This window comes from Cuculus canorus, chromosome 2, assembly GCF_017976375.1.
Source record: "Cuculus canorus isolate bCucCan1 chromosome 2, bCucCan1.pri, whole genome shotgun sequence".
NCBI classification, from domain to species: Eukaryota; Metazoa; Chordata; class Aves; order Cuculiformes; family Cuculidae; genus Cuculus; species Cuculus canorus.
Window position 1 is genome coordinate 73,547,347 of NC_071402.1, and position 26,284 is coordinate 73,573,630.

Below are 26,284 nucleotides of genomic sequence, written 5' to 3' on the forward strand. Positions count from 1 at the left end.
GTTGAATCCTTTGTGGTTGGAGTCTTTTGGGGAGGTGTTTTGGAGTATCAGGCAAAATAACTTGTTTGAAGGGGAGTTGCCCAAATATAGTTTTTTGTTGTGAGAGAGCTGGAGACTTTATGTGTGGGGAAGGACATTCATAGCTGGGAGCAGAAGTAAGCATATGTTTGGAGGGAGCAGAACGGAGAAGTGGAAGATAAAGGATGAATCCAGTCCTCTATATTGTGCATTGTCTAGGAAGCTGCCAGCAGTAGTTTGAAGTAGGAGTCTTGGTTGTGTTTTCCAGCATGCACTCATGAACCTTTGACTCCTGCTGACCAAGTATCACTTTGGGGGTGGAGACCACCCCCCTTAAAAGTGACACAGTCTGCACCTGAAACCAGCACCGAAATAGATTAAATTGCTTTAGAAATACTTACATGTACTGATTGCTAAAGCTATAATGGAATCTAATTGCAAACGTGCTACCAAGGATCCAATCTCCTTGGTCCAGCCAGCTATGGGATCTGGCATCACTTGCTTTCTAGCCCATGAGGTCAGGGTTTCTTCTTGTGAGAAGTTGCGTAGATTTGGTTCTTTCATGGAAAAGCATATTTGGGTCCCACGTTTTAAATGCAGCTGTGGACACCATTGGCTGTCTGGTCTTTCAAATACAGAAAATTCACTGGTGTGCCTCATGCTGCTCATATCCAAATCTTATTCCCATTGCAACTATGGCAATAGGAGTAGACTAGTAAGAAAGTGTAAGTGTATATATCCTTATGACCTGTGTTGGTGTATAGAGGTTTCGTAGGCACAGCCATTTAACTACATTATATTGAAACTATTTGACAGATCTTATTAACTCTTTTTTTTTTAAGACTTTGTTCTAATTTCTTATAAAAATTTAGGTTTGCTCTGCTAAGCCTAATGCTATAGTGTGGGGAGAAATTAAGTGGTGACACTGGATGTCTGAGGGAGAGAAAGATACATAGAAGAGACGAGAGATTTTTAACCTGTATGTTAAACCTGAGGTCTTGGAGAAAGGTCTTCAAGTAGGTCAAAATTTAAGGCTATATTTAAGCTTTTTTCCCCTCTTCCTCTTCTGTAGTAGTAGCTTAGTTACAGAAAGCAGAATGTTACAGAAGAAAAATAATTAAATGCCTAGGACTTTAAAGGGAATATTACTCAACATATTTTTTTAAGTTACCTTTCATAAAAGAGCATAAGTTCAGTTTTCAAAAGCTCTGGAGCTTGTCTTGCAACTCTGACAGGTTAAAATATGTGTGAAAATATATATATTCTTTCTCCTGTTCCTAAGTAATCTACAAGTGATTGCGTTTTAAAAATTATTTTTCTCTTGAATTTAACGACTTTGACAGATGGCACATGTAGAACCTGGAAAACTTCCTGAATTGGCAGAGTGACCATACCCCTGCTATCTTCCTACCGCAGTATCTGTAGGTGCGTAGGCTGTCTGTGCTTCCAGAGTGCTGGGTGAGATAGTTTCCTCTGCTGGGAATATGCAGAGCGCAAGCGATAAATCAAAAAGCATACCTACCTGGTGACAGGCTTAATTTGCCGTTAATAGATAATCTGCTGGTTAGGTGGGTAATTTGGTTGTGACTAGAAACAACTCTTTGAGAACAGCAATAGTCTCCAGGGTGCATACCTGCCATGTTTTCCATGCAGTATGAATATCCATCTTTGTTTAAATGGTGTGAGTTGGTTTAACACTTCTGAGAGATCAAGATATCAAAGCTACACCTCATAACAGACTATTCTTTAGGCTAGAGAATATCATACCAAAATGTAGGACTTTGGAAATCTGGTTTATCGTGACTGTGCTTTCAAGGGCTCTGCCAAGAAAGACCTCTTAATCCAACAGAAGCAAGTGAAGTCACTTGGGTTTGAATGTGCACAGGGTGTCTGGCTTGATGCTACATGATGGTTGTTCTCACCACTGGATGTCCTGAGTTTTGAAACAGCGATTGACTATATAGGTTGTTTTCTGTTTACAATTTAGAGTTTCCCTCCCTCATCTAAGGCATTTTAGGGAAAGGACAGGAACCTTGACACTTAAATATCTCTCTGCAGTTTGTGCCATTCAACTTGCCTGGAAGGAATATCTAAGTCTGTATGCAGTTACAGTCTGTGAAGAGAATTGACATGCTAAAAATCATGTTTAAAAGGAATAGCAAAGAAGCTGATCTATTTTTCTTTTGAAATCCTGTTTATCTGCTGAAGACACGAATTGGTATAGAGGTGTGTCCCTATAAGACTTATTACTTGGTGATATGGTATAACAGGGCCTTAGACCTTAAAGGTAAGGAAAGGCTTTTTGTATTCCCAGGGTAGGACTACTTTGATAAACTGCTTTTAGACAGACAAAAGAGATGCAGTCTTAAATCACTATTCATGTATGACTGACTAGGAATGATATAATCTAGAGATTATTGCTTTCCTCTGTTTCTGTGGTGTTAACAAATGAATACGCAGGAATGTAGCAGTGAAGTAAATGGGTCTTGATAAATTATGCAGTCTTGACTCCAACTATTGTTTGAGGTAATTGATGATCTTCCGTTGGTGTAATGGGGCTGTGGCATAAACTGCAGCACGCCCTAGAATAGACAAATTGGTCTGGTATTGTTTACGAACATATTTAGTCTATCTTGCTATAAGTGAATCTGCCTTTTCCTGAAGCGTTGGGAGGAGGACCAGTATTTGGTTATTTAGTCCTAAATAACCTAATATTATATTTGCCTTTTCCTCTTGTCTAAATACTGAAGTGATAATAAACAAACTGTTGCAATGAAGGGCTGAATTCTTTTCCCTTATCCCTTTACCTAAACTTTTTAAATTTGTGGATTTACAGGTTAATAGTACATTTATCTTAGTTCTTGGTGTGTTATACCAACTGCAGAACATCTACTCCAATGGCTTGCCGAATTTCACTTCACATTCACTTACAGAAAACTGTACGCCCCAAAAGCTTCTTTTTTTATTTTTTTTTTATTTTTTTTTTTGGCATGCGTCAGCCAGGATAAAAGGGATTTCTATAAATCTGTACTTAATTCTCCCAGAACAGACTGGGTGACTGAGGCAAATCTTGCTTGAAAATTAAATCTTCAGATCCCCTTAACAACTGACTGCAAACTTTTTAAGTGTGGAGTGGGAGTTAGGTGACTGTAGACCGCTGTTTTTGTGTTTCAAGATTAGCAACAGTACAAGTTGGGATATCATGCCTATGGAGTTAGATGTTTGAAGTGTTCTTTTTCCTTTGTCCCCTCTGGCCCCCAGTGTGAATCTGTAAGATTTGAGTTTTAAAATTTAGTAAATGCTGTGGAAAAATATCTAGAATAAGCAACTGGATTTAATACGTATTGGGTTAAACAGGTTTTCAAACTTGCTGTTGCCAAACCCGTTTTCCTCCGCATGTCACTGGCTATATGAATTAACCACAGACAGAGTTACCTTTGGAAATATGCAGAAGCCCAGTGATTCCTTCCTGGAAAGAATCTCCTGGGAGGCTGTCTGCCTTTTTGATAGAGGGAAGGAGGCTACCATATCTCAGCCAAATTTATCCTGGAACTAGACAAAATAAAGCTTCCTTGATGAGGGTGTGGTTTATGTGGACCATAGGCTGCAAGTCCTCTGTGATAAGTTTTCTCAAGATGTCTTTTATCCTTGCCCATGACTTGGCTTTCCCATAAATCTTGCTGGGAGCTTTAGTTTAGTGACAGTTCATGTCTACTAGAAAGCAGTGGGTAGCCTATTTAAAACTCAGACTTTTTGTTTTGAATACATCATTGATAATTAACAGTGAACAAGACAGGAGCTTGCTTGTGGTAGGTGTAAAAGTTCTGGCTCTGCTTTGCAGTCTACTCCTTCTCCCTCACTCACCCTCTTTTCATCTGCTTGTAGGTGGCATCACTTGTCTTGTACTGTGAGGTTGTTTCCAGGAGAAATGCTGGGACCAGCAAATAGTGCTTTATATATTTATGTGCTTTTGTTTAGTTTTGTTTCCTTCTTTATAAAGCAGCACTTAAAATCACTTTTTTTGACATTGACTAAATACTGCCTTCTCTTTTGCATATTCAGTTCTTCAGTCGTATGCACCTCTAAATATGTGTGCAGTAGATTTCTTTTCAGGCTTGATCTGATCATGAGGGTGATGCTTAAAAGGAACACTACTAATCTTATAAAATTTCTTCTAATAGTCATGCAGAAGAAGAAATGCAAGAAATGCAGATTTGTATGGGACGCTCTGTTGTTTATATTGCATGAGACTAAAGCCATGAGAGAAAAAGCAGGTGGGAAAGGATAAAGAAGAGTTGTGTAACTAGGTGTTGAAGGCTAATGCTGCATAATGATCTTGATCTTATGGAACTTTTCCAACCTAAATGATTCTATGATAAGTGGCTGTCATCTTAATTAACTCTCAGATTTCGATGTTTTCTTTCCACAACTGAAAACATAGCCTCAGTTGGCGAGAGCCAGTCTTCAAATGGTTAGGGTCTAGGTGTGAAGAGGGGCTTTCTTTTTTATTGAACTGTAGAAATAAAGGGGGAGCCATCCAGCCTGGGAATAGTTGTGTTGGGCTTTTGAATGAAGTATCAGGTTGAACATGTTTTCTAGGCTACAGACAGCAAATGTTCATGTTTGCTACTCCAAGTTGATTGAAATCCTCATCACCTCATCTTATTCTTCTCGGTCTCCCCTCTCCAACTGTTTTCAATAATAAGTTGATGAAATGTCTTCAGTATGGTTTCTGACAGTTTGTTTGTACTCTGCAGGTCCTGTGAAACAGTAGATGTAATTTGAAGAAAATTTGAAGGAACAAATGGCTTTAGCTGGCTGCCCAGACTCCTTTTTACATCTTCCTTATCGGATAGTAAGTTATAAAATTGCATGTTCCTGTCAGCTTGTAGCATCATATTGCTGTGTGCCAGTGATTGATTGTGCGTTCAAGCTTTTCATCAAACTGCTAATAGCTGTCTGGCAATTCTCTGGGTTTTGCTAATGTTTGGGAACAGAGCCTCTGTTACCATCCTGTATTCAAGACCTGCTGCTGAGAAAATACAGTCACTAATATATATTGGTTAAGATTTCATACCTGTACTGAAAATAGCCAGTTCATATTTGAGCAAAGGCACTCTTAAATAAAAAATAAAATTGGCAAGCTGCAATGCCAGTGAAATGCCTTATACCAAAAAGTATCAATGTTCACTGAATGCTGTATTTGTAGGAACAAAGGCAGAGATTTTACACTTGGTTAGATTCTATGTTTTTTGAGTCCTTATGCTGTATCTAAGCAGCCAGTATGGCATATTATGAAGAATATACTTAAAAAAAAAATCCAGAACCCTTAATTCAAAGGTGTTAGGCAAAAATGCACAAGAAGTTTTCTTCTTTTTTTTATCCCCAGGCAGTTGTGTTGGCATAATGCATGCTCTTTTTTTTTTTTTTTTTTGGTGGAACTGCAGTTTTGTTATTTTGGGCATGAACTGTTTTTTGCCCTTTTTCATAGTGTGCTTACCACCGTAAGGATTCAGTTATAATTTTGAGCTCTACGGATAGACAAGTAATTAAAGAGAATATCATATGACACCGAAACCTTTTTCCCTTTCTCCCAAGGGAAGCTCTACTGGTAGTGATTACTATAGTCATGCTACTTTATTTGAAAAGAAAAAAAAAAATCCTCAACAAACCTCTTTGGGATTTATACATCTGTTTTGTAATCTGCCAAGTTCTGTTATTTTCCCCAACAGGAAACTTCAAAATAATTTAAAGACTAATGCTAATATATGCTGAATTGTCAGTTGAATGCACCTGAATGTTTTTCCTGATAACAAAAAAACCTAACAGTTCCTTTAACTGCTTTTGCAGCTATGAAAATAGAATGGACTTCGAGAAATCTGGTGTCTTGAAAATCTGTTATGATACTTGGATCTCTGATATTAAGACTGTGTTAATAGATGTGCCTGGACTTCATAATTTTGATGCACTGTGAAATTATGCTTCCAATTCCTTTAGAACATCATCTGATTCATGATGCGAAGCTGAGGGAGTGGAGAGCTACATAAGGGAAACTTGACATTGTAGGCAGTTATTTTTGAGCTGCGAGTACTTTACTGGATGTCAGACTTTCTCATGAAAATAGTATCTTTAGTGGTTCATAAGCAGTAAGAATGTGAATCCACCTTGGTACTTCCCCTTGCTCTTACAAACCCTGTAGAAAATCTGCTTTTAGTCTAAAGCAGTCAACAGACTAGAAGTGTCAAAGCAACATGGGTAACTTAAGACAGTGCGAAAGTGACTCCCTGTTAATAAATCATTTTTGGTCATAGCTTACTGTGTGTTAACTATCCTAAGTGCTTGTAATTGGTTAAAAACTAGCTTTGGAAGCCCATTCACAACTACTGTGCCTTCTGTCAGAAGTGAAGTTCACATTATAAAACCCCTGAACATCTGTTTTTCCACCCCTGCTAAATCTGACTTAGAAGCTTTCATCAACTTGTCTTTCAAATTTGGCTACAGTGCCAGTATTGTGTTGGTAAAGGGCTGAAAGAAGGCAAAACTAAATATGCTATAGATTAGAGTGTGAAGAAGTATTCTATTTTTTCAGTACATTTTTTGACTTAATATGAATGGAGGGCTATAGAGAACATTCCTCCAGTGTCACCAAGATTGGGACTTTAATGCTGTAACTTCAGTGTTTAGAATAAATTGATGCATTGGAGTTTGGGATTATGTTCAAAGCAGACAGCAAGTGAAAAGAGAACCTAGATAGTTGAATATGTACTACAGAATATCGATTAGGATACCTTGTTGCCACCCCTCCTTCTACCCTTCCTTTTTCTGTTTTGGGGTAGATGGGCCAGGTACAGATCTCTTATTTTCTTACTGGGCTCTGTTTGTAATGCTTGCTGCTTTTAGGAGCTTTTGGGTCTTGTTTAAGAACCTTTTTTAAAAAAAAAACACACCTAACTTTCTCAGGAGTTACCACATAAACCAGTCACACTGAGTGCATTCTCATATAAACAATCTCTAGCTTTGTGGAAAAAATCAATACTACCTTTTAGTGGCTTTCAGGAGCCCTTTCCAAATTCTCAAACTCTTCAATAAAAATCCGGCAGTGAGAGTTGGCAGTGTTTGTCTTCTGTTCCTGGAAATTCAGAACATAGTCCCAGAATTTCTCAGAAAAAATGGGATGATTTACTGTGTTTCCGTTCTTTTGCAATCTGTAGTCACAACAGTATGCACAGTGACTTGAACTCTCGGGGAAGATTTAGTTCTTTAACCCTTTGATGCATGAATGGTGCAAGTCTCAATGACATAAATAACAAAAAGATTTTTTTTTCTCTCAGATAAAATCTAGGCATGCAGGAATGTTGTGTTCATCTTCTCCTTTCTGCCTTTGTTTGTATTCTTATAACCAAGATGCAGGCATGACTATTAATTATTGATAGAGTTTGTTTTCAGAGAAGTGAGTTCTTATTAGAGAAGGGGCTTGTTCATGTCATACTCATATTCCAACTTGACGTAAAATGCACTACAAGCACTTGATCACAAAATAGGGAGAAAATGGAAGGTGCCTTCTCCTACACATACAGAGCTATGGTTTCCAGGATTGCTAATGGTACTCTTCACCAGATAAGTGAGCAGAGTATTGCACATCATGCTTGAGAAGCTTTGTGCCCTTCAAGAGCAGAGAAATAAATACCTGATAGAATCAATCAGTTAGAGGCTAGCTATTGAATAAAAGCCTCTTCTTATAATGATGTCAGATTTGTGGACGTGAAGATGTAGCACTCATACTGCAACAGTCAAATTTCTTTGCCTTCAGCTGGAGGGACAACGAGGTACAAGTTCTGCAGATTTTAGTATACCAGCTTTGATCCCCATTTTCCATGAAATGTTACAATAAATTAGAAGACCCTTTTGGAGGTCGTCTTTTTTTTTTTTTTTTTTTTTTTCAGGATTTGTTTGCTTTGGCTAAGTGTTCAGAGAGGGTTTCTGCTTTAGCAGTAAAAAAGGGAAGATACTTATATTTCTAATTCAGAGTTAGTGTGGTGGATGCCATAAGCCTAAACCCTATGAAATCTAGATGTCTCTTAAACTATGATCTGCTTGCCATCACTGAAACTCGGTGCGATGAATTCCATGACTGGAGAGTGGCTATTGATGGCTACAGGCTGTTCAGAAGGCACAAACTGGAAAGGTGGAGGGGGAGGTATTGCCGTCCATATCAGGAAATGGGTAGTGTGAAGAGCCGTCTTTGAAGAGTAGCCATGAACTGGTTGAAAGCTTGTGGGTCAGAACAAAACACCAAGGCAGCAAAAGGAACCTTTTGGTTGATGTGTACTGCAGGCCACCTGATTAAGGAGAGCCAATTGATGTAGCCTTTTTCCTTCAGCTACAGGAGGCTTCATGCTCACAAGCTCTTGTCCTACTGGGGCCTTCAACCACCCTGACATACACTGGAAAAGAGGCACAGCAAGCTGTAGGCAGTCCAGGGGACTCCTAGATTGCATTAAGGATAATTTCTTAATTCAGCTAATAGACACCCCCACCCAAGGCGATTCAGTACTGGACCTGATGATCACCAATACAAACGAATTCATCAGTGACGTCAAGTTTGGAGGCAGCCTGGGCTGCAGTGATCACGCACTGGTGGAGTTCAAGGTTCAGAGGGATATGGGACAGGCAAGGAATGTAGTCAGCACCCTAAATTTCAGGAAAGCAGACTTCCAGCTCTTCAAGGAGTTATAGTCCAGTAGGAGCCCTTGGCCTCAGGGACAAGGTGGCAGAACAGAGCTGGCAAATACTTAACGATGCTTTCCATGAAGCACAAGAGCACTCAGTCCCCATATATAGGACATCAGTCCAGGAAGGGAAGAGACCAGCATGGCTGAGTTGAGACCTGCTGGTCAAACTGAAAACCAAGAGAGAACTGCACAGACAATATAAGCAGGGACAGTTAACCTGCGAAGAGTACATGGATGCTGCCTGGTACTGTGTGGATGGGGTCAGGAAGGCCAAGGGGCAGCTGGAGCTGAACTTGGCAGGGAAAGTGAAGACTAACAAGAAGGACTTGTACAGGTACATCAATCAGAAAAGAAAAGCTGAAGAGCATATTCCCGTTGATGGAAGAAAATGGTGACCTCATATCAACAGATAAGGAGAAGGCTGAGGCTCTCAACAGCTTTTTTTCCTCAGTCTTCACTGACAACTGCTCTTCTCACCCCTCCTGGGTCAGTGGACAACAAGATTGTGACCAGGAGGGTAAAGCCTCTCCAGCAGTCGAGGAGGATCAGGTTTGTGAACACCTGAGGAACCTGCACATATATAAGTCCGTGGGACCTGATGGAGTGCGTCCCAGAGTCCTGAGGGAATTGGCTGATGTGGTTGCCAAGCCACTCTGTGAAATATCTGAAAAATCATGGCAGCCAGGAGAAGTCCCTGGTAACTGGAAGAAGGGTAACATTGTCCCCAGTTTTAAAAAGGGTAGAAAAGATGACCCTGGGAACTATTGACCTGTCAGCCTCACCTCTGTGCCTGGGGAGATCATGGAGCAGATCCTCCTAGAAGTTATGGTAAAGCACATGGAGGAGGGGGAGGTGATTGTTGGCAGCCAGCATGGTGTCACCAGGGGCAAGTCCTGTCTGACCAACCTAGTGGCTTCCTATGATGGGGTGACCACAGCAGTGGACACCAGAAAACCAACGGATGTGATCTGTCTGGACTTCTGTAAAGCCTTTGACATGGTCCCCCCCAACATCCTTCTGTCTAAATTGGAGAGATATGCATTTGATGGGTGGACTGTTTGGTGGATAAGAAATTGATTGGATGGTCATATTCAGAGAGCAGTGGTTAATGGCTCAATTTCCAGATGGAGGTCTGCGACCAGTAGTGTCCCTCAAGGGTCCATGCTGGGACCAGTGCTGTTTAATAATGTCATCGATGATATATAGACAGTGAGATCGAGTGCCCCCTCAGAAAGTTTGCAAATGACACCAAGCTGAGTGGTGTAGTTGTCACACTGAAAGGGTGGGATGTCATCCAGAGGGACCCGGATGGGCTGGAGAAGTGGGCCTGTGTGAATCTCATGAGGTTCAACAAGGCTAAGTGTGAGGTCCTACACCTGGATCGGGGCAGTCTGTGGTTTCAGTACAGGGTAGGGGTTGATGTGGTTGAGAGCAGTTCTGCAGAAAAGGACTTGGGAGTGCTTATTCTTGAGAAGCTCGACATGAGGTGGCAGTGTGCGCTTGCAGCCCAGAAACGTCAAAGCATAGCCAGCAGGTTGAGGGAGGTGATTCTCCCCCTCTGTTTTCCTCTTGTGAGACCCCACCTGGATTATTGTGTCCAGTTCTGGAATCTTCAGCATTAGAAGGATATGGAACTGTTGGAATGAGTCCAGAGGAGAACTACAAGGCTGGAGCACCTCCCATACGAGGATAGGCTGAGAGAGTTGGGGTTATTTAGCCTGGAGAAGAGAAGGCTCCGAGGAGACCTTGTAGCGACCTTCCAGCACCTGAAGGGGTGCATGAAAAAGCTGAGGAGGGACGTTTTACTAAGGCATGTAGTGATAGGACTAGGGGAAATGACTAAAAATCGGAGAGGGGAAGATTCAGACTAGACATTCAGAAGGAATCCTTTGCAATGAGGGTGGTGAGGCACTGGAACAGATTGCCAAGCGAAGTTGTGTTTGCCTATCCCTGGAGGTGTTCAAGGCCAGGTTGGATGGGGCCTTGGGCAGCCTGATCTAGTGGTGGTGTCCCTGCCCATGGCAGAGGGGGTGGGACTAGATGATCTTTAAGGTCCCTTCCTACTCAAACCATTCTGTGATTCTATATGACTTAGTCTTTTGTCTGCCAGTTTGGAATTGAAGTGTCTGATACTCAGTTTTAATATAGGTACACATGCTGTTTTCTGTGGTTGTGTGAATAACATCTTTAGTCCTTAAAAATGCAGCATGAAAAAGAATCGGTTGCAGAATTTGTATCCAAGTAAACTGAAAACCTGTGTGGAAAGGGCTGTGAAGAGCTGTATTTTGGCACTCAATCTCCCTGACAAGTTTTGAAAAATCTTCCTTAACTTAGCTATTGACAATTGTTTATCAAGACTATGGAGATCTAGTCTTTCTTAAGATATTTTAAGTTTCAAGATAAACAGTAGCTAAACTTATTCTCATTAGACTTAAATGTATAGGAATGCTACTTGAATAGATCATCTCAGAGTTCCTGTTTTCCATGCCAGCTGGGCAATATGGATGGACCAGAGTGTGCAAGCAGGCTTTCAAAGTTGTTGAGTGTAGCTGAGTGAAGAAACACCAAAGAGTTTATTGCATTGTGTCATCCTTCTACATATTGTATGAAGAAATGAAGCTGAAATGTTGCTACTGCCAATGCAGAAAGTCATCAGATTTGTGAAATATGGTGTTAGTCAACAGATATTTTGCTGAAGATGCTCTTGCTTTAGCAGTTTACATGTATGTCGTGTAGAGGGTTGATGGGCTGCTGCAGACATAGAGTACAAAGCAGTGAGAACACTAGCAAATGCTTTTACAAGACATGTTGCCTTCAATATGAAATTACAAAATCTGTCTCCCGGAGTGCAAACTGCAAATGCTTTTTACAGATAAGAGCTGTTTGGTAGTTTTTGTTGAAGAGCGACTGGAGATGGATTTCTGTGCTCTATTTTTCTTGGAAATAAATCTGTTTTAAAAATTGTTACAAAAGCAGTTGTTTTTACTAATATCAAAATAGAAGCGTGCTTGCCTCTTAAAAGAGGCCATTGGGAAATGTATGTGCCCCTACTAGCACGTGTCATCAGAATATTGTATATGCAGCAAAATAATATCAAGAAAATTTGTATCTCACTCTAAACTATTATGCAATAGGTTACAGTTTCACTTATTACAAGAAATACCTACCAGTTGCTCTTTCTGCTGTACTGGTTTGCCTCTCTACAATTCCAATTGAAAGTCTGTGCTTGACTGTTTGCACTTCTACTTTTGTATTCTAATTTATGCCAAAGCTGGTTGGCTAAGCATGAGGTTGGTTTTCGAGGGGAATATAAGCAAGAAATTTCAAATGGCTAGGTCCAAAATTATATAAGATGTTTCAACCCACCAAAAAAAGAAGACTTTAAGAACTCTAATGGTCAGTCATACCATTTACTACTTACATTACTACTAATAGTGGTGAGGAAACAATGTAAATGTTGCAAATCAAATGCGGAAATAACAAGTAAAGGTTAATTTTGCATCTTCCTGCTAATCGTTTCATGCTCATCCTTGAACAGTAGGTTGAGCCTCTCTTTTAGTCTTGCTGTGTCATTAAATACAAGTTGTCTCTTAAATTTGTCTCTTGATTTAGCTCTAGTTTCCATGCATGTTTAAAACTACAGTTTACTACATTTTACTTGAGGTGACGCTGAGGGGGGATCTTATGAATGTATATAAATACCTGAAAAGCAGATGCAAAGAGGACAGAGCCAGGCTCTCTTCAGTAGTGCCCAGTGACAGGACAAGAGGCAATAAGCACAAACTGAAACACAGGAGGCTCCCTCTGAACATTGGGCAATGCTGTTTCACTGTGAGGGCGACTGACCACTCGCATGGGTTGCCCAGAGGGGTGATGGAATCTCCATCCTTGGAGATATTCCAAAGGCATGTGGACACAGTCTCAGGCAGCTGGCTGTAGGTGGCCCTGCTTGAGTAAACGACTGGGACCAGCTGATGCCCAGAGGTTCCTTAAAACCTCAATCATTCATTGATCTTGTGAGCACCAAAAGCTATGAATCTCTCTGGGTTCGGACTTGTGTGTGACTTTTAAGATGCCTTGCAGATAGTAAAATCATCCTTGTTGGTAAAAACAAGCCATTTTCTGGTGTTTTCTCACAAAAGTTCATGAGGCTATCCTGAAGTAATGGTAACTATCAGTTTAGCAGTATATAGCACCAAACTAAATCCTGCATTTTGAATTCTTATTAATAAGATCCTTTCCAGAGTAGATATTTAACAAGCTGTTTACCCACTGGTTATTTTGGAGAATTACCAGTCTGAATGCTTTCATGTTAGTAACAGCTCTTGCTTGAGAGGAGCTGATGGACTAGTCTTAAGGCAGCTTCATGCTTTAAACGTCTGTGTAAATATAAGAGAATAGAAGCTTGGAATTTAAGAGAAGGAAAGTGTTTGTGTTTTGTTGTTTTTTTTTTTTTCTTAAATTGGAATTGGCTTTGTTACAGTCAACTGGAATTATGTTAGTGATAGGTTGGGGGAGTGTTTTTAATGGATCTTCCTCCTACAGATGTTCTTCGCTCTACATATCAGTAAATAATAATCACTGGAGAAGATTTTTTTTTTTTAAGAGGATGATAAAATTGCTGTGCATTTGGAAATGTCACTTTTCAAGAAAGTGCTGTGGCTCAGATAATTCTTAGTGTTGATGTCCATGCCAGTTGGCTTAGCAGGCCTTTTCTGTCCTAGGAAAAAAACAGAGAAACAATGTTGTCTTCTACTTGAGTATTTCCAAGAAATATATCTAGATACACATCTTGCTAAAATTTATGCCCAGTGGATTTTCTTGCCTTACACGGCATAAAAGGAGACTGATCAAAGTAAGGACAGCATTTCATAATCACTTAAGATTTCCTCTTTTTTTATAAGTTTAAAAAGGACTTGGGGAAACCCCAAACACCCCCATTACCAAAACCCTGTGATTCTGCATGAAGTTGTTAAAATGTCATCAACTCTGAGAGGAGAATTCTTCTGTTTCTAAAAAGAAACTGTGGGTACAGTTTCCATACCTCATTGTTAGTAATGTGGTGTCTCATGGCAGAGATAATTTTTCTACACTTGCAGACCACCTAGTCATAGTGCTGCAGTTGAATCCTGAACTGAAGTTGCTGATGCAAATGAGAATGGATAGCCTAAACTCACCATCATTTAGATGGTGGATGTGCCACTTACATTCATCCCTATTTTTGCAAAAATACCAAGTCTGCCTTGCGTTAGCTATGACTGAAAGGAGTCTTTACCTGCTTCTTTTAGATCCTGTAAGAATTTTTCATTTGGTTTCTAATATAATGCAGTCTGAAATACTCTTTTAAAACTTCTCCCTAGGTTCCCACAAAACTCTGCTACTTTTCAGGTGTGTCTTTCATTCCTAGAGTCACAGGTACTTTCCCTGCATGGAGATGTGGGAATGGAGAGTACAGCGGAGAAGAAAGACTTTTTTCTTTAAGGATTGGCTTTGCTTTCTTGGGATGGAATTTTACCAAATTGATCAGCTTTCAGGAATCCTTAATGTAGCAAGGACCAGATTATTGGTATTAATGCCCTTTTATGCTAGATAGTATTGATATTTTAATCTGAGGCATTAAGATACAGTGTTTTTCTTTGTGGTTTTGAAAGAGTAAGAAGCTATCAAAGGTAGAACACAAATGCTCAGCAAAGCTCTCAGGCTTTACTGCTATTTTAAGATAGCTTTGGCTTGTGTACTGGTAAACCAGTGTGCATATTTGAAATTCTAGCCTCTACAATGAAAGACAAGCCCTCGGAAACAGCCAGTGGTTTTGGAGCATACTTGTCCTTTGCAAGCTGAACATTACACAATGACTTAAGACTCTACAACATGCTGGCTGTGGCTCTTGATGTCTTACACACTGGCTCCATTTTGTGACATAATTTTGGCAAGTGGGGGAACCTGGCAATCCTTCGTGCTAGAGGCCTTAGCTCTAATAAAGCGCTTTAGTTATTAGCACAAGTAAATAGTTGTCCATTTGTGCTTCATTAATGCATATTAGTCATACAGTAAATACTGTCATGCTGGCAAGTTCCCCAGAATACTGAATACTTCAGCACAGTTTAGGACGGGGGTTTCTGACAAAGTGGTGTTGGCACCTTTCTTGAAGAAGTTCTTGAAGCTATTAGTGTAGGAGACTGACAGACCATTATTTCAGGTCATGTGGGTTTTTGTAAAACTGATACTTTAGTGGAGGCAAAGAAGTATTTTTGATGAATTTTGAGCTGTTGGAGTAGGTCCTTCTGAAGTTTGCAGTTAACTTTTCTACAGTCTTCAGTTGTGTCTGAGGCAGATTGCTTTGGGCTACAGGGAGTTCAGATTAGGTGCCTACTTCTCTGATGAAAATCATTAAATATTCTAAAATTCCAGAAGATTGTCCTATATTGTAAAATTCTAACTGCATAATTGAAGAACCTAATATATGCAACTGTATGAGGAAGTCAAAAAGCACCACAGTGATCCATGATTTGTGTATTTTGGTTTCTTGAGACATGTAAACAGTATAGAACTGTGAGCTGCAATGTCAGGTATGACTGTTCTTTGGAACAGCTAGCATAGGTTTGCCAGTTGTGGTTTTTTTTGTTTTTGGGGTTTTTTGTCCTTTGTGTGACTGGTAATGCATTCCAGGAAGACATGCTTCATAGTCTTCCAAGAAACTGGGCAAGGCTGACCAGCTTCTGTTTCCTCATATCCTCATCCTTGCCCATTTTGAGAACCAGTGTGATTTTTGTCTCTGCAGTCATGAGGATCCTTCTCTAATTAGTGACTTGTTTTTTGAAGATAAGGAGGAACAGCCTTGCAGGGGTATTGGCCAGCTTCCTTAGCACCTTCTAATAAATCCCATCTGGTCCCCGGGAGCTGGTCCAGTTAGCTTTGTGATCCATAACCTTCTTTTGCTGTTAGTAATGGTTCAGTCCCTTAGATAGCTAACGCTATACTCAAAGAACTGGGAGATGTGTGGATGAACTTTACTAGGAAAAACAGAAGCAAGGAAACTTTTGTGTCCTTCACTGATGGGTCTTGTGCACAACTGAGCATTAACAAGGCTAATATAAGCAGTGGTAAAAAGATTGCTTATCTATAGAAGCATTCCTTATTCTTAAAATCTGCTTGGGAAGTAGCTCCGTGTTGTTTCTGTGTAACCCCTTCTTGCTTCAAACTGCTTTGCATTTCAGTATTTGAGCTGAGGGCATGAGCTGCTTCTCCATTCACCCTGTCTTTCTAGTGTTCCTCTTTGATTTCTTGCATGCCAAAATGCACTGTTCTTGAGCTTTGAGGAGGCTTTCCTGGGAGATCAGCCTGTCCTGTGCCCTGTGATCCTTCAGAGCAGTCTCCTGTGGGAACCTGGCAAGCAGATTCTTAGGCAAGTGAAAAATCTGCTTTCCTGCAGTCTAGAACTGTAATTCAGCTAGTAGTCCTGCTCCCTGTGCTTGCCCTTGTTCTCTTCATCTCAGCATGATATCAGGCTGTCATCAGCCTCTACCTCCCTAGCCAGTTCTTTGCCCATGAGTTGGCTTTGTTAGCTTGCCAGTCAAGCAGACTGCTTCCCTGGTTGCCTCACTGATCACTTGTGATGTGAAGTTACCTTCAACTTACTCTGGAAATCTTTGTAGCATCCGGTGCTGGCTACAGGTGGAACTGCACTGTTTGCTCACGTGCGGGTAAGAAATGTGATTTAGCTGAATTTTCTCCTTGTCCGATGCATCTGGTTGCAAAAATGGACTTGTTTGGCAGGCAAGACACAAGATGTGCTTTCATCTTTTCTAAGATGATGGATGCCTCTTCTGGAAACGGGTATTGAAGTGGAAAACGAGAAACGAGGTACTTGCTAGTGTGACAGAGCGAAGGAGAGCCTAGGTGTGCTAGCCAATGGCCCTGGTGTTTCCTGGCCCACCTCTGAACTTTGTAGCTTCCCAGCCAAACTCTTAGTACTTAGTCTCCTGCCATGATACCTTCCTACTTTCCATGAATGCTAACTCTCTCTTGCAGAGTTTCCATCTAAGTGGACTGTCTCCCATGCTGCCTTTTCTGAGAACCCACTGCCAGCTGTATCACCCCAGAACCATCTTCGGGGCAGTGTGGGGAAGCTTCTCCTTCCTAAGTGACTAGTAAGCTTCTGCCATCAGGTCTGACTGGTGCTGCCATGCCTTGATCATGAGTGCCCCTGGCTCCAAGTCATTTGGTGGAGATGGACAAGAAGGGCTAGAAGTCTTGGCCAGACGTTCCTCTTTCTTCTTCATTGAGGGCCTGTCACAGAAGAGATGATGCTCCTATGCCTGGAGTGTGAAGAGGCAGTGCAGGTCAGGAAGTAAGGGCTGATGTGAGCCTTGACGTGCATGAAATGTTTTATTGATTGTAAGGTGACTATGCCTAGTCTGGCAATGCTAATATATCTGTTTCCTGCCTATGGAAAGGAAACAGTCTGTCTCTTCCACCCCTCTGATGGGGTCTTAAGGTGCCCGGGATTTCCTTGAGTGGTCATATGCAGGCTTACGGAGAGCAGTGCCTGAGGGAGATTAAGAGAGGACATCTTGACCCTCCTGGAAGGAGATCACTACCTCTTTCTGGAGGACATCTTGGAAAAGATGGCATCGGGAGACAGAGATTGTACCATGAGCTCTTTTTTCCACAGTCTTTCTGTGTGCTTTTGTCCTGTTCCCTGTCTGCATAGCCTCCTTCTTCCAGAGCCTCTTTCTTGGCATTATCTTTCCTTGACTAGCAGCGAAGCAGGAACCCCTTAGCAAGCTAGGAGAAGTTGCTATGGTTGCACTGCCATGTCCACTTGTCGTGACTTGTTGGAAAGATTTCTGCAGAAGATATCTCTAGAATCATGTTACATACTCGTTCTTTGGTGTTTCATGTGTATTTGTACTTATTTAGATCACTGCAGTTGATGTGTTAGATCACTTGAATGTAGCAGATACTCAATTTTCAAAGCAACTTAGAGCATATTTACCCGCCCACACCCACACTCAATTTATGTGTTTTTTTTTCTTTTTAAATTCATGACAGAGTCAGAATTTTTAAAAACAAATATTAACTTCAACATTTGAGGTAGTAACTTAAAGCCTCTTATGGTTGGAGGCACTTCTAGAGCCTGTTCTCTAAGGTGAGTGCAAGTTAAGACTTCCGAGTGCCCATTTCTCTGCTTCTGTCTATAAAGAGTTACAGGGCAGTGTATCGCAAGTTTGATGGGAAGAAGGCCTTCCTACATGCATGCTGATGAAATTTCTGCATGAAATATTTTTTTCTGGCATGAACAAGTTGTTAACCAAGTGCGCTAAAGATGTGCTGAAAAGCACATCTCTTTGCAATATTGTTTTTTTTTTTTTCTGGAGTCCTTTATGTCCTCAAAATTGTTACAAACCAACAAGACCAGAAACTTCTCATTGACTGTCCCACTAGAATCTTCTGGAGTATTGATACAATACCATGCATTATTAGAATATAAGATTGCACATGTGCTGTCAGTGTTATGGTAGTGTACTAATGAGCTCCCAGGTAATTTGCCCTGGGACAACTTTCTTGTTAACTTTTTTGTTTTAGCTAGATAAATAAAGTTATTCAGTTCAATTGTATTCAGAAGGTGGCTTGTTTCTCTCATCCACAGCTTGCTTCTGAAGCCTAGTTGAAAGATTTTGTCTTTTGTTCCTCATCCTATGATTCCTTTTTTTTTTTTTTTTGATCTCTGGTTTGACTTTAATCTCAGCAAGAGTCTTTTCAACTACTTTTATTCCATAGATCTGCGTTTTTGGGTTAGAAAGAATAGCTCAAAACTAGAGGAAACAGTATAATACATAACAATTGTGCTGTAAAAGTTACCATCTTGCACCCCTGAATTAATCCCCATCTCAGCTGAAGCATGGTAGCTGCTCATGTGTAGCTCTTTGAGCTGCAAAGTAAACAAGTCACATATTTCTTCCTACCCCCCCTTGCCCCCATCTTCAGCAGTGGTTTCAGGGAAGCGGAAATAAGAAAAAGGTGTTTTAAAGCCACCTTAATACTGAGTGATTAGCAGCTCATCTGATTTCATCCCATCTTCCTTGGAGTGAACAGTAGAAATCCATTTGCAGAAACATTCTCATGGTTATTAGCTGTAGTGTTTCAGCATTGCTAAAGCCAGCATGATAAAATGCTGCACCCATGGCAGTATTGTAACAGTGGGATTTCTTGAACTTTTCTTCTGGTTGACCAGTTTTGTAATTTCTGAAATGTTTCCCTATTTGGAGACCCTGTACCTGGGTAGGTTTGCTTGGGGTGGTTTGCTTGTTTTGTTTCATGTGCCATCTTGGTAATACTTGGCACATCAGACCTTCCTCCAGTAGCATACTGGTAGTTATGAAAACACTTTGGTCTTTTGAGGTCTTAAAATAGCCCAATATTCAGATGATTTGTGCAGAATTAAAATAGCTGCTGGTGCTAACCATGTTGAATCATTGCACTGTATGTTCTGATGTGCTGTGGGTAACTTTGTTGGGTGTGTCCAGTAGGCATTAGCAAAAAGTGGGGACAAGCTGTGCAAAACTAGCGGTCACTTGACACACTTATGCTGTGATAACTAATTATAAAACCAAACCAAACAAAAACCTTCCAAGCATGAAGAAGTGATTGAGATACTTGTTTTTAGCCAGCAGGGTTTTTTCCAAGTACCAGTTTGTGTAAAAATTAAAGATTTACACTTTGTATTGGGTTTTCCTGGAACAGCTTGCAACTTTACATGTAATCTGTTACTGTTTAAATGCAAATTGATGAGGTTTTGCAAATTTTCTCCTTTGGAGAATGTTAAATCAGTAAAAATTTTCTGATAATGCCATCTTCTTGATGCAGGATAACTGGTAGAGCAACCTGCAATTAGTTCTGTTTCCTCAAGGAGAAGAAAACATGACAGCCGTTATGTTTACATAGATATATGTATAAACATGTATTTATTAATACTGAAACAAGTGTAACAATTAAGTATATTTCATATAGTACCTAGATTTTTGAAAATCAGATGGAGACAGGTAAAGTATCCAGAGTGCTGAGAGAAGTTTTGAGTCTAAAAGCTACCTCTGAGCTACTTGCACTTTGCCATAGTCAAACTATTTACTAGTTTTTCATATTCTGATAAGATCTCTCAAGATGTAGAAAATACTGCAAGTTTCTTTGATTTTGAGAAATAAGGATGAGACACTGTGACACACTGAAATATCCAGGATGATCTTTGTTGTTAGCCTTAGCTTAATGTTTGTTTTGTTTTCATTCCAACTGTTGTGAATTGACAATTTGTACATAAGCAACAGTGTGGCATAGTTGATATTCAAAACATTGTCCAACTGTTGCTAGCACTTGGGGGCAGTAACTTTATGAAATCTTGGTAGAACATCACTATTGTTTGGTTGGCTTTTTGTAGGAAAACTGTGTTGAACATCAGTGTGAAAGGTGTGGTGATGTGACTTTCTTAAAACTATGAAGGTCAAATGAGATTCAAACATAGTTAAAGAAAGAAATGCAGAAATACAGCCATCTTGTTTTGTTGGTAGTAGTTGGTGTGGGGGTTTTTTTTTTTGTTTTCCGTGGGACTGAAAAGGAACCTATTACTGCTATGTGAGGAGTACACAAGAATGTTTTTTTTTAAGTAGCTGTCTATTGTAGAATATTTCTTACATGCCATCAGTTTATTTGCATAAATTAAATTACTGATTTGCTCTGAGAGGGTGGAACCCTCCATTGGGTTAGGGGAGAGCACAATGGTCTGTTCCAGTACAAGATCTGATGCTGAATTGTTAATCAAGGTGTGTGTGATTCCTGTGGGTTTGTTTGGCCTTTTTTTTTTTTAATAAGTTGTGGAGCTGTTAGCTGAGGTGTATAAATCTCTACTGCATATCTGAGATTCTTAGACTTGCTTTTCTGGAGACGTGTGAAGCATTAGTTCTGTATCTAACTGAAGGCAGCTCACCTGAACTACAAACCTCCCTGTCTGAGGTGGGCAATTAGTTCTGGGGCAGAGTGCCCCATGTAACAGCTAAAGAGTTCTTTATCTAATCAGAAAGGTGTGTGGTCTGTATAACTAGGATCATGGGATTGATCTGATGGGAAAGCCATTTCTAGACCTAGTTAATTACTTATCTAGTGCCAAGGATCACTCTTTAGGGAAGGAGGGGAGGGGTATCAAGCACACCCTAAATTGCAGCAATTGAGCAAATTGGCTAGGAAGTGGAGAGATAAGGTCCATATTACTGATAGTTGAAGCAAGTAAGCATAGCAAAATGTACTTGAATATGAAGTTCAAAATGATGCTTGAAATTCATCAGGTTTTCAGTTTGAAGACCTGGAGAACAATTTCATTAGCAATCTGAGAGTTAGTTCGCTCACTGATGTCCGGTGAATTTTAATGGTCTATGTGAGCACAGAGACTCTTGTGTTGCAAGAGGTTTGTTATTCATCAGCTCTGAGGGCTGTGAAGAATCCTCTTCACCTCTCAACCTGTTCAAACCCTCAGTTTGAATCTGAACCATTGAGAAGACAAAAGTGCTACTGCCTTTAAGAAAGCAGCCCTACATTCAGATGGCATAAACTCCTTTGCTGTGTGTTACATGCTTTCATTCCTTTGTTGGACTTTCAGCAGTGATGTTTAGCTATAGGCATGCAAACACCTCAACGTAATTCAGGTTATCTGACGGGGGTTACTGCTTCCCAAAGCATAAAGATTTTAATATCTGTCCTTAAAGAGAATGCATTTACATGGATATAGTGATTCCTGCAACCTAATATCTTCATTCTCTGTGTTCTCCCCTAGCCCAAGACACACAAATGTGTTGCTGCAGTGCCGCATCCCAGAGTCCACCTGGTCATGCTTTCAAGCGTTGAGCCTTCCAAGGTTAATGCAGGGCACCATTAGCCTGCACTGGGACAGACTGTCCAAGGCAGTTCACAGAATGTCTCCCTTCCGCTTGGTGCAGGAATGCTGTCAAAACCTGACCTCCAAAGCCACTCTTCTTGGAAGCAGCTGGCCAGCAGCACTGCTATAATAACCAGAGGTTTTGATGCCAAGTAGAACAGACGAGCTACCTTGTATTTCACAAGTCTGATGAGCATGGGGAGGGCAGTGAGTTGGAAAGGATCAAATACCCTGTGCCTTCTTCCTGTGTGTTACAACTTTCCTGAAAGAACATATGATGATTTTTTTTCTTTTTCTTTTTTTTTTTTTTTAAATGCAAGCTACAATAAACCAAATTTTGAAGGCATTTTCTCAGAATGGACAGATATGTTAGAAGGTGCAGGACATGCTGAAATTTTCTGTAGCACCTGGGTACACATATTCCCATTATGGTTTTTCTCATCTTTCTGATGATGAAACTTGGACATGCACTTCAGAAACTTGGACAAGACACAGAAAGTGACCCTGCTAAGGATTCTTGAATAGGCTGAAGTTTTCACGAGCAACAGTGCATCATTGTTTTGCATTACTCCCTTAGATTGTGCGAGTACTGTAAGGTAACACATAGGGATTACTAGGTTTGTTAGGGCCTTGCTGTGCTTTTAACTCGGTTTAAGTGGTGTATTCTATTAAATGGCAGTTCTTTAAGAGAGTTACGCAAAACCTCACTGAAAAGGCTTCAAAAAGAAGAGGAATATGACACATTACTTCGGTTTACTGTGTGCTTTCTCAGGGTAACAAGCTCACTTTTTCCATTTAATTTCTAAATGGTAAATACAGTTTTCTCTCCCAGAAAACTTATTTTTCAAAGACTTTATTGGTTGAGTCAATATTGACGAAAACCAAAGAGCTTGGAACATGCAGTAAATTGAGGTTTTGGTGGCTTTGTCAGTGACAATCCCTCACCAGTGAGAGTGATTTCTTTTAGGAAACGCAAACTTACGGTTAAATAGAAGCTAAAGTTACATTATCAGGATCTGTGGGCACCAGCAGAAGAAACAGAATTTCCAAAAACCACGTAATTTTTTACAGTGAAGGATTTCCTAATATGAACTTGAATTATTCAGTGGTGTTTTGTTAGAAATAAAAAGGACCCTGGCTTGTTTTTAAAAAAGAAGCAAAAAGACATTTTATCGGAACGTAACTTCATTTTTGTAAGTGCTTTCTAGCTGGAGACAGCTCTAAGAAGTGATTGCTTTCACGGAGAACCTTATGCATTTATTTCTCTTCTGTATTTCAAGACCTAATTTTAGCTGTAAACTGTGTAAACTGTCTCTAACAGCCATAGTGGTTTTAGTCTCATTAAAAATAGAACAAAGCTTTTAGCATTTCTAAGCCTGTCAGTTGGATTCCCTCCTTGCTAGCTGATTAAAAGACAGCAACCATGATGCACTGAATTTTCTTCTACCATAATAAATAGCAGTCTGGTTCAAGAAGTGCACACTGTGGGATATACTATCCATTTTCTCTGTGCAGAGTAGTAGGAGAGAGCTAAATTCTTGCAAAAGTGGTTAGTTTATACTAAGAGAACATTGCATCTAGTGAGAGAAATTTAATTTGACATAGTTCCTGCCAAATTCTGAGTGCAGTAGTGTTGAAAACCCTGTTAATGCCAGTTTTTGCAGAGACCAGCCTAGAGAAGTTGAATCTGTAACGCTAGCGTGTATGCATGCTGCAGAAGTGCATTGCTGACGCTGTCAGCCAACATGGTATGCTCTGTCCTGCCTTACTGGAGGAAAACTTCTTATGAATAAAGTGCTGATACTGCATACTGTTGGAGGTTGCTAATCATGGTCCAGCTCTTGGCAGATCAAGTTTGTTTGTTTATTTGTGCATTTATTTGTTTTGGAAGCAGTAAAGAGCTACCCTTTTTTTTTTTTTCTAAAAGAAACTGGCCAGTAGGTAACACTAATTTCGGGTGTGAAACAATACTTCCCTGGTAGCAGTTGCAATGCAGATAATGACAAGCCACGTAACTGGTAATACTCCTTAAAATAAATCTCAAGCACCTGCAGAAAAATAACTTTCTGGCTCAGCGATAGCAGTGTGTTGTATAACTATGCCAGTCCATGTATTTAGGAAGCTATTTTTTCCCTTTGATGTAGGAGAAGAAACGCTTTACTTATTTGGGCCTTCTGCCCTATGGGTTTGCAGTATTGGCAACAGGGTCCAAACCCCTAGCTTTTTTCTGAATTGAAGGACATTCTGGTTAGTGGGTTATTGAAAACCCAGATGGGGGTCGGAAGTTCCTCCAAGGTCAGCCTGGCAAGTCTTTCTGCCTTCTCCTGTATCATGGGATGTAATATAATTCCTGTGATTCATTTAACAAATTCTCTACTGCTGCAGAGACCTAGACCATAGACACAGGTCTGTCCTCTCTGTCAGTTTTCCTTCTTCCTGTGCTAATTCCTGGTATTCTGTGTTTCTCATAGCTGTTGTATAATGGGCTGGTAAGTCTGCTGAGGGTTCTATGAATGCGTGAATAGGTCTGTGTGCCCTGCCAGGTTATTGCATGGTCTTGGTCATTCGTGGCACCAAGGATCAGAGGTGCTGTGGTGTGTCGGGAATAATGTACTGCTGCCTTTGCTACTTCTGTAATCCCCAGCTGGGCTTGTTTGTGCCTGGTCTCTAGGGTTATTGCTCTGTCTTTACAGCCAGTACTGTAAAATCAGAAGGATTCCTTTAGTTAGTGGCTTTGCTGCTTAAGGAGAGAGAGCCTGACTTTTGACAAAGCTAAGAGGCTTTATTTTAAGCCCTTGTTTGTACAAGCTCACTTAGCAATGGGAATGCTAAAATTCTAGGTTCACAGTTACTCTGTTGGCTTACTGAGCCTTTTGCTTGGCTCTTACCTAGTCAAATGACTATAGTTAAAACGCAGGAAACCTAGTTACAGGTCTTTAATTATGTAATATGTAGGTTGCCTGAAAATGCATTTTGAAGGTTTTTGCCTAGTGTGTAAAGCCTGTTTTTTTTTTCTTCATTTCTATGACATTTTAAGCACTAGCCCAGGGAAGATGTGATTGGAGCTCCAACAGAAGACAGTAAAAAATACAAACTGTTTGCTTTGCAAATGATTTCAACTTGACTCAGTGACTTTGGACAAACCAAAGAGCCTTGCTCTTCCCTCACGACTGCACTTGACACATTTACTCAAGTTCCTGGTTGTCAGCAGGCTGAAAATATGTTGTACCGAAGACCTATCTGGTAGAGGACTGGGCTGCTGTATTTAGCCACTAAGAAGCCCAGTGACTTAAATCTTTTAAGAAAGGAGTGTCAGGTATTACTAATTGATCTAGGCTGTGGAGTTTGGATTAGAGCTTGAACCCTGGTCTGGAACTGTCAGTTGGATTTCTTCCTGTAATAGCCTACGTGTTTGCCTTCACAGGGCTAAAAGTAAAATTGAGTGACAGAACAGAAACACTAAGGATGGCTGCAGATACTAGTAAGCTATAGGAAAGATGACTTAGAGGAATAGCTGGCTACTCTACACTTACCGTAATTGATTGATTCTCTTCTCCTCCTTTTACGTATCAATGCTTTCAGTAAACCAAAGCTGCAAAATCAAGATGTAAAGAAGATGCATATCTTAGAAAATAATGCATACAGTTGCTTTACATAAATCCAAGTAGTCTTTCATTTGGGAAGTGAAGAATCATATGAAACTGTCCTCAGAATAAATGCTTCCTGATCTGTTTATTACCTAAGGAAACTCCAGAGGCATGTTAACAACGGTGGTACTGGGTCAGATAAAAAAAATGTTTCTCTACCTCTGTCTCCTTTGTCTATGAGTAACAAGTTGCAGATCTAAAAGGAGAATGTAATTTTTCAAAGTATCTCCTTCCTGCTTATGGAGCCTGGAGCTGCATCTGCTTTTTCACCACCTTTGGTGGTCACCTCTTCAGGGAATTTTAAAAATTGCTTTTTTTTTTTTGGAAACCATTTGTACTTGAACAGTTCTGCAATAGTTTCCTAGTCTGTGCTAGGAAACACAGACTAGCACAGTCTGTGCTTTGCACGAGTTTCCTGAACAAAATAAAGGGAAGGTGGGTCAAGTGACCTGGCTAATTTTCTTTTTATATGCAGCTAGTGTGAAGACCCCTGCCTCAGTGTGATAAAGTAGCACCACCAGGTAGGCAATGAGCTCCTGGCAAAGCTGGAGTGCTTCTGTGCAAACTGAGGTGTATCTGCCTTGATAGTTCCCTAAACCACAGCGGGAGCCATCAGCATGTCTGATTTGGCTGTTGTGCTGGATGGTGTACAAACATTGGAAGTATGCCATGATCTTAATTTGTTGCTGTGGGGTTGCTGGCATGAGTATGCATGACTCTTGCTCGATTGAACCTTTAGTTTAGGGGCATGGCTGTGCAGGTTTGCAGATAACTATGGTAAATCCAAACCTAGGGACTGTCCTCTTGGTGGTCTGGACATCCCTGGTCTGGACATACTCGGAGGAGCCTCTGAGAAGCTGTGCTGCCGCTTTGTAGCCTTCCTTAGTCTCATAAAATTCTAGTGGCTGCTGAAGTTAGAAAAAGTTGAAGCCTGCAGTAAAAGGGGACTTCCAGACCTCCAGAGA

General features: G+C 40.5%; 1 protein-coding gene across 3 annotated transcripts in view; it reads left to right on the forward strand.

Moving 5' to 3' along the window:
- GRB10 (growth factor receptor bound protein 10) overlaps nucleotides 1-26,284 on the forward strand; it is a 147,036-nt gene that overhangs the window by 32,044 nt on the left and 88,708 nt on the right. For all 3 annotated transcript variants that reach the window (XM_054058562.1, XM_054058564.1, XM_054058563.1), the window contains exon 2: nucleotides 4,776-4,873. In XM_054058562.1, the coding sequence (XP_053914537.1) occupies nucleotides 4,823-4,873 (51 nt within the window). In that variant the 5' untranslated portion in view covers nucleotides 4,776-4,822. The remainder of the gene's footprint in view (nucleotides 1-4,775; nucleotides 4,874-26,284) is intronic.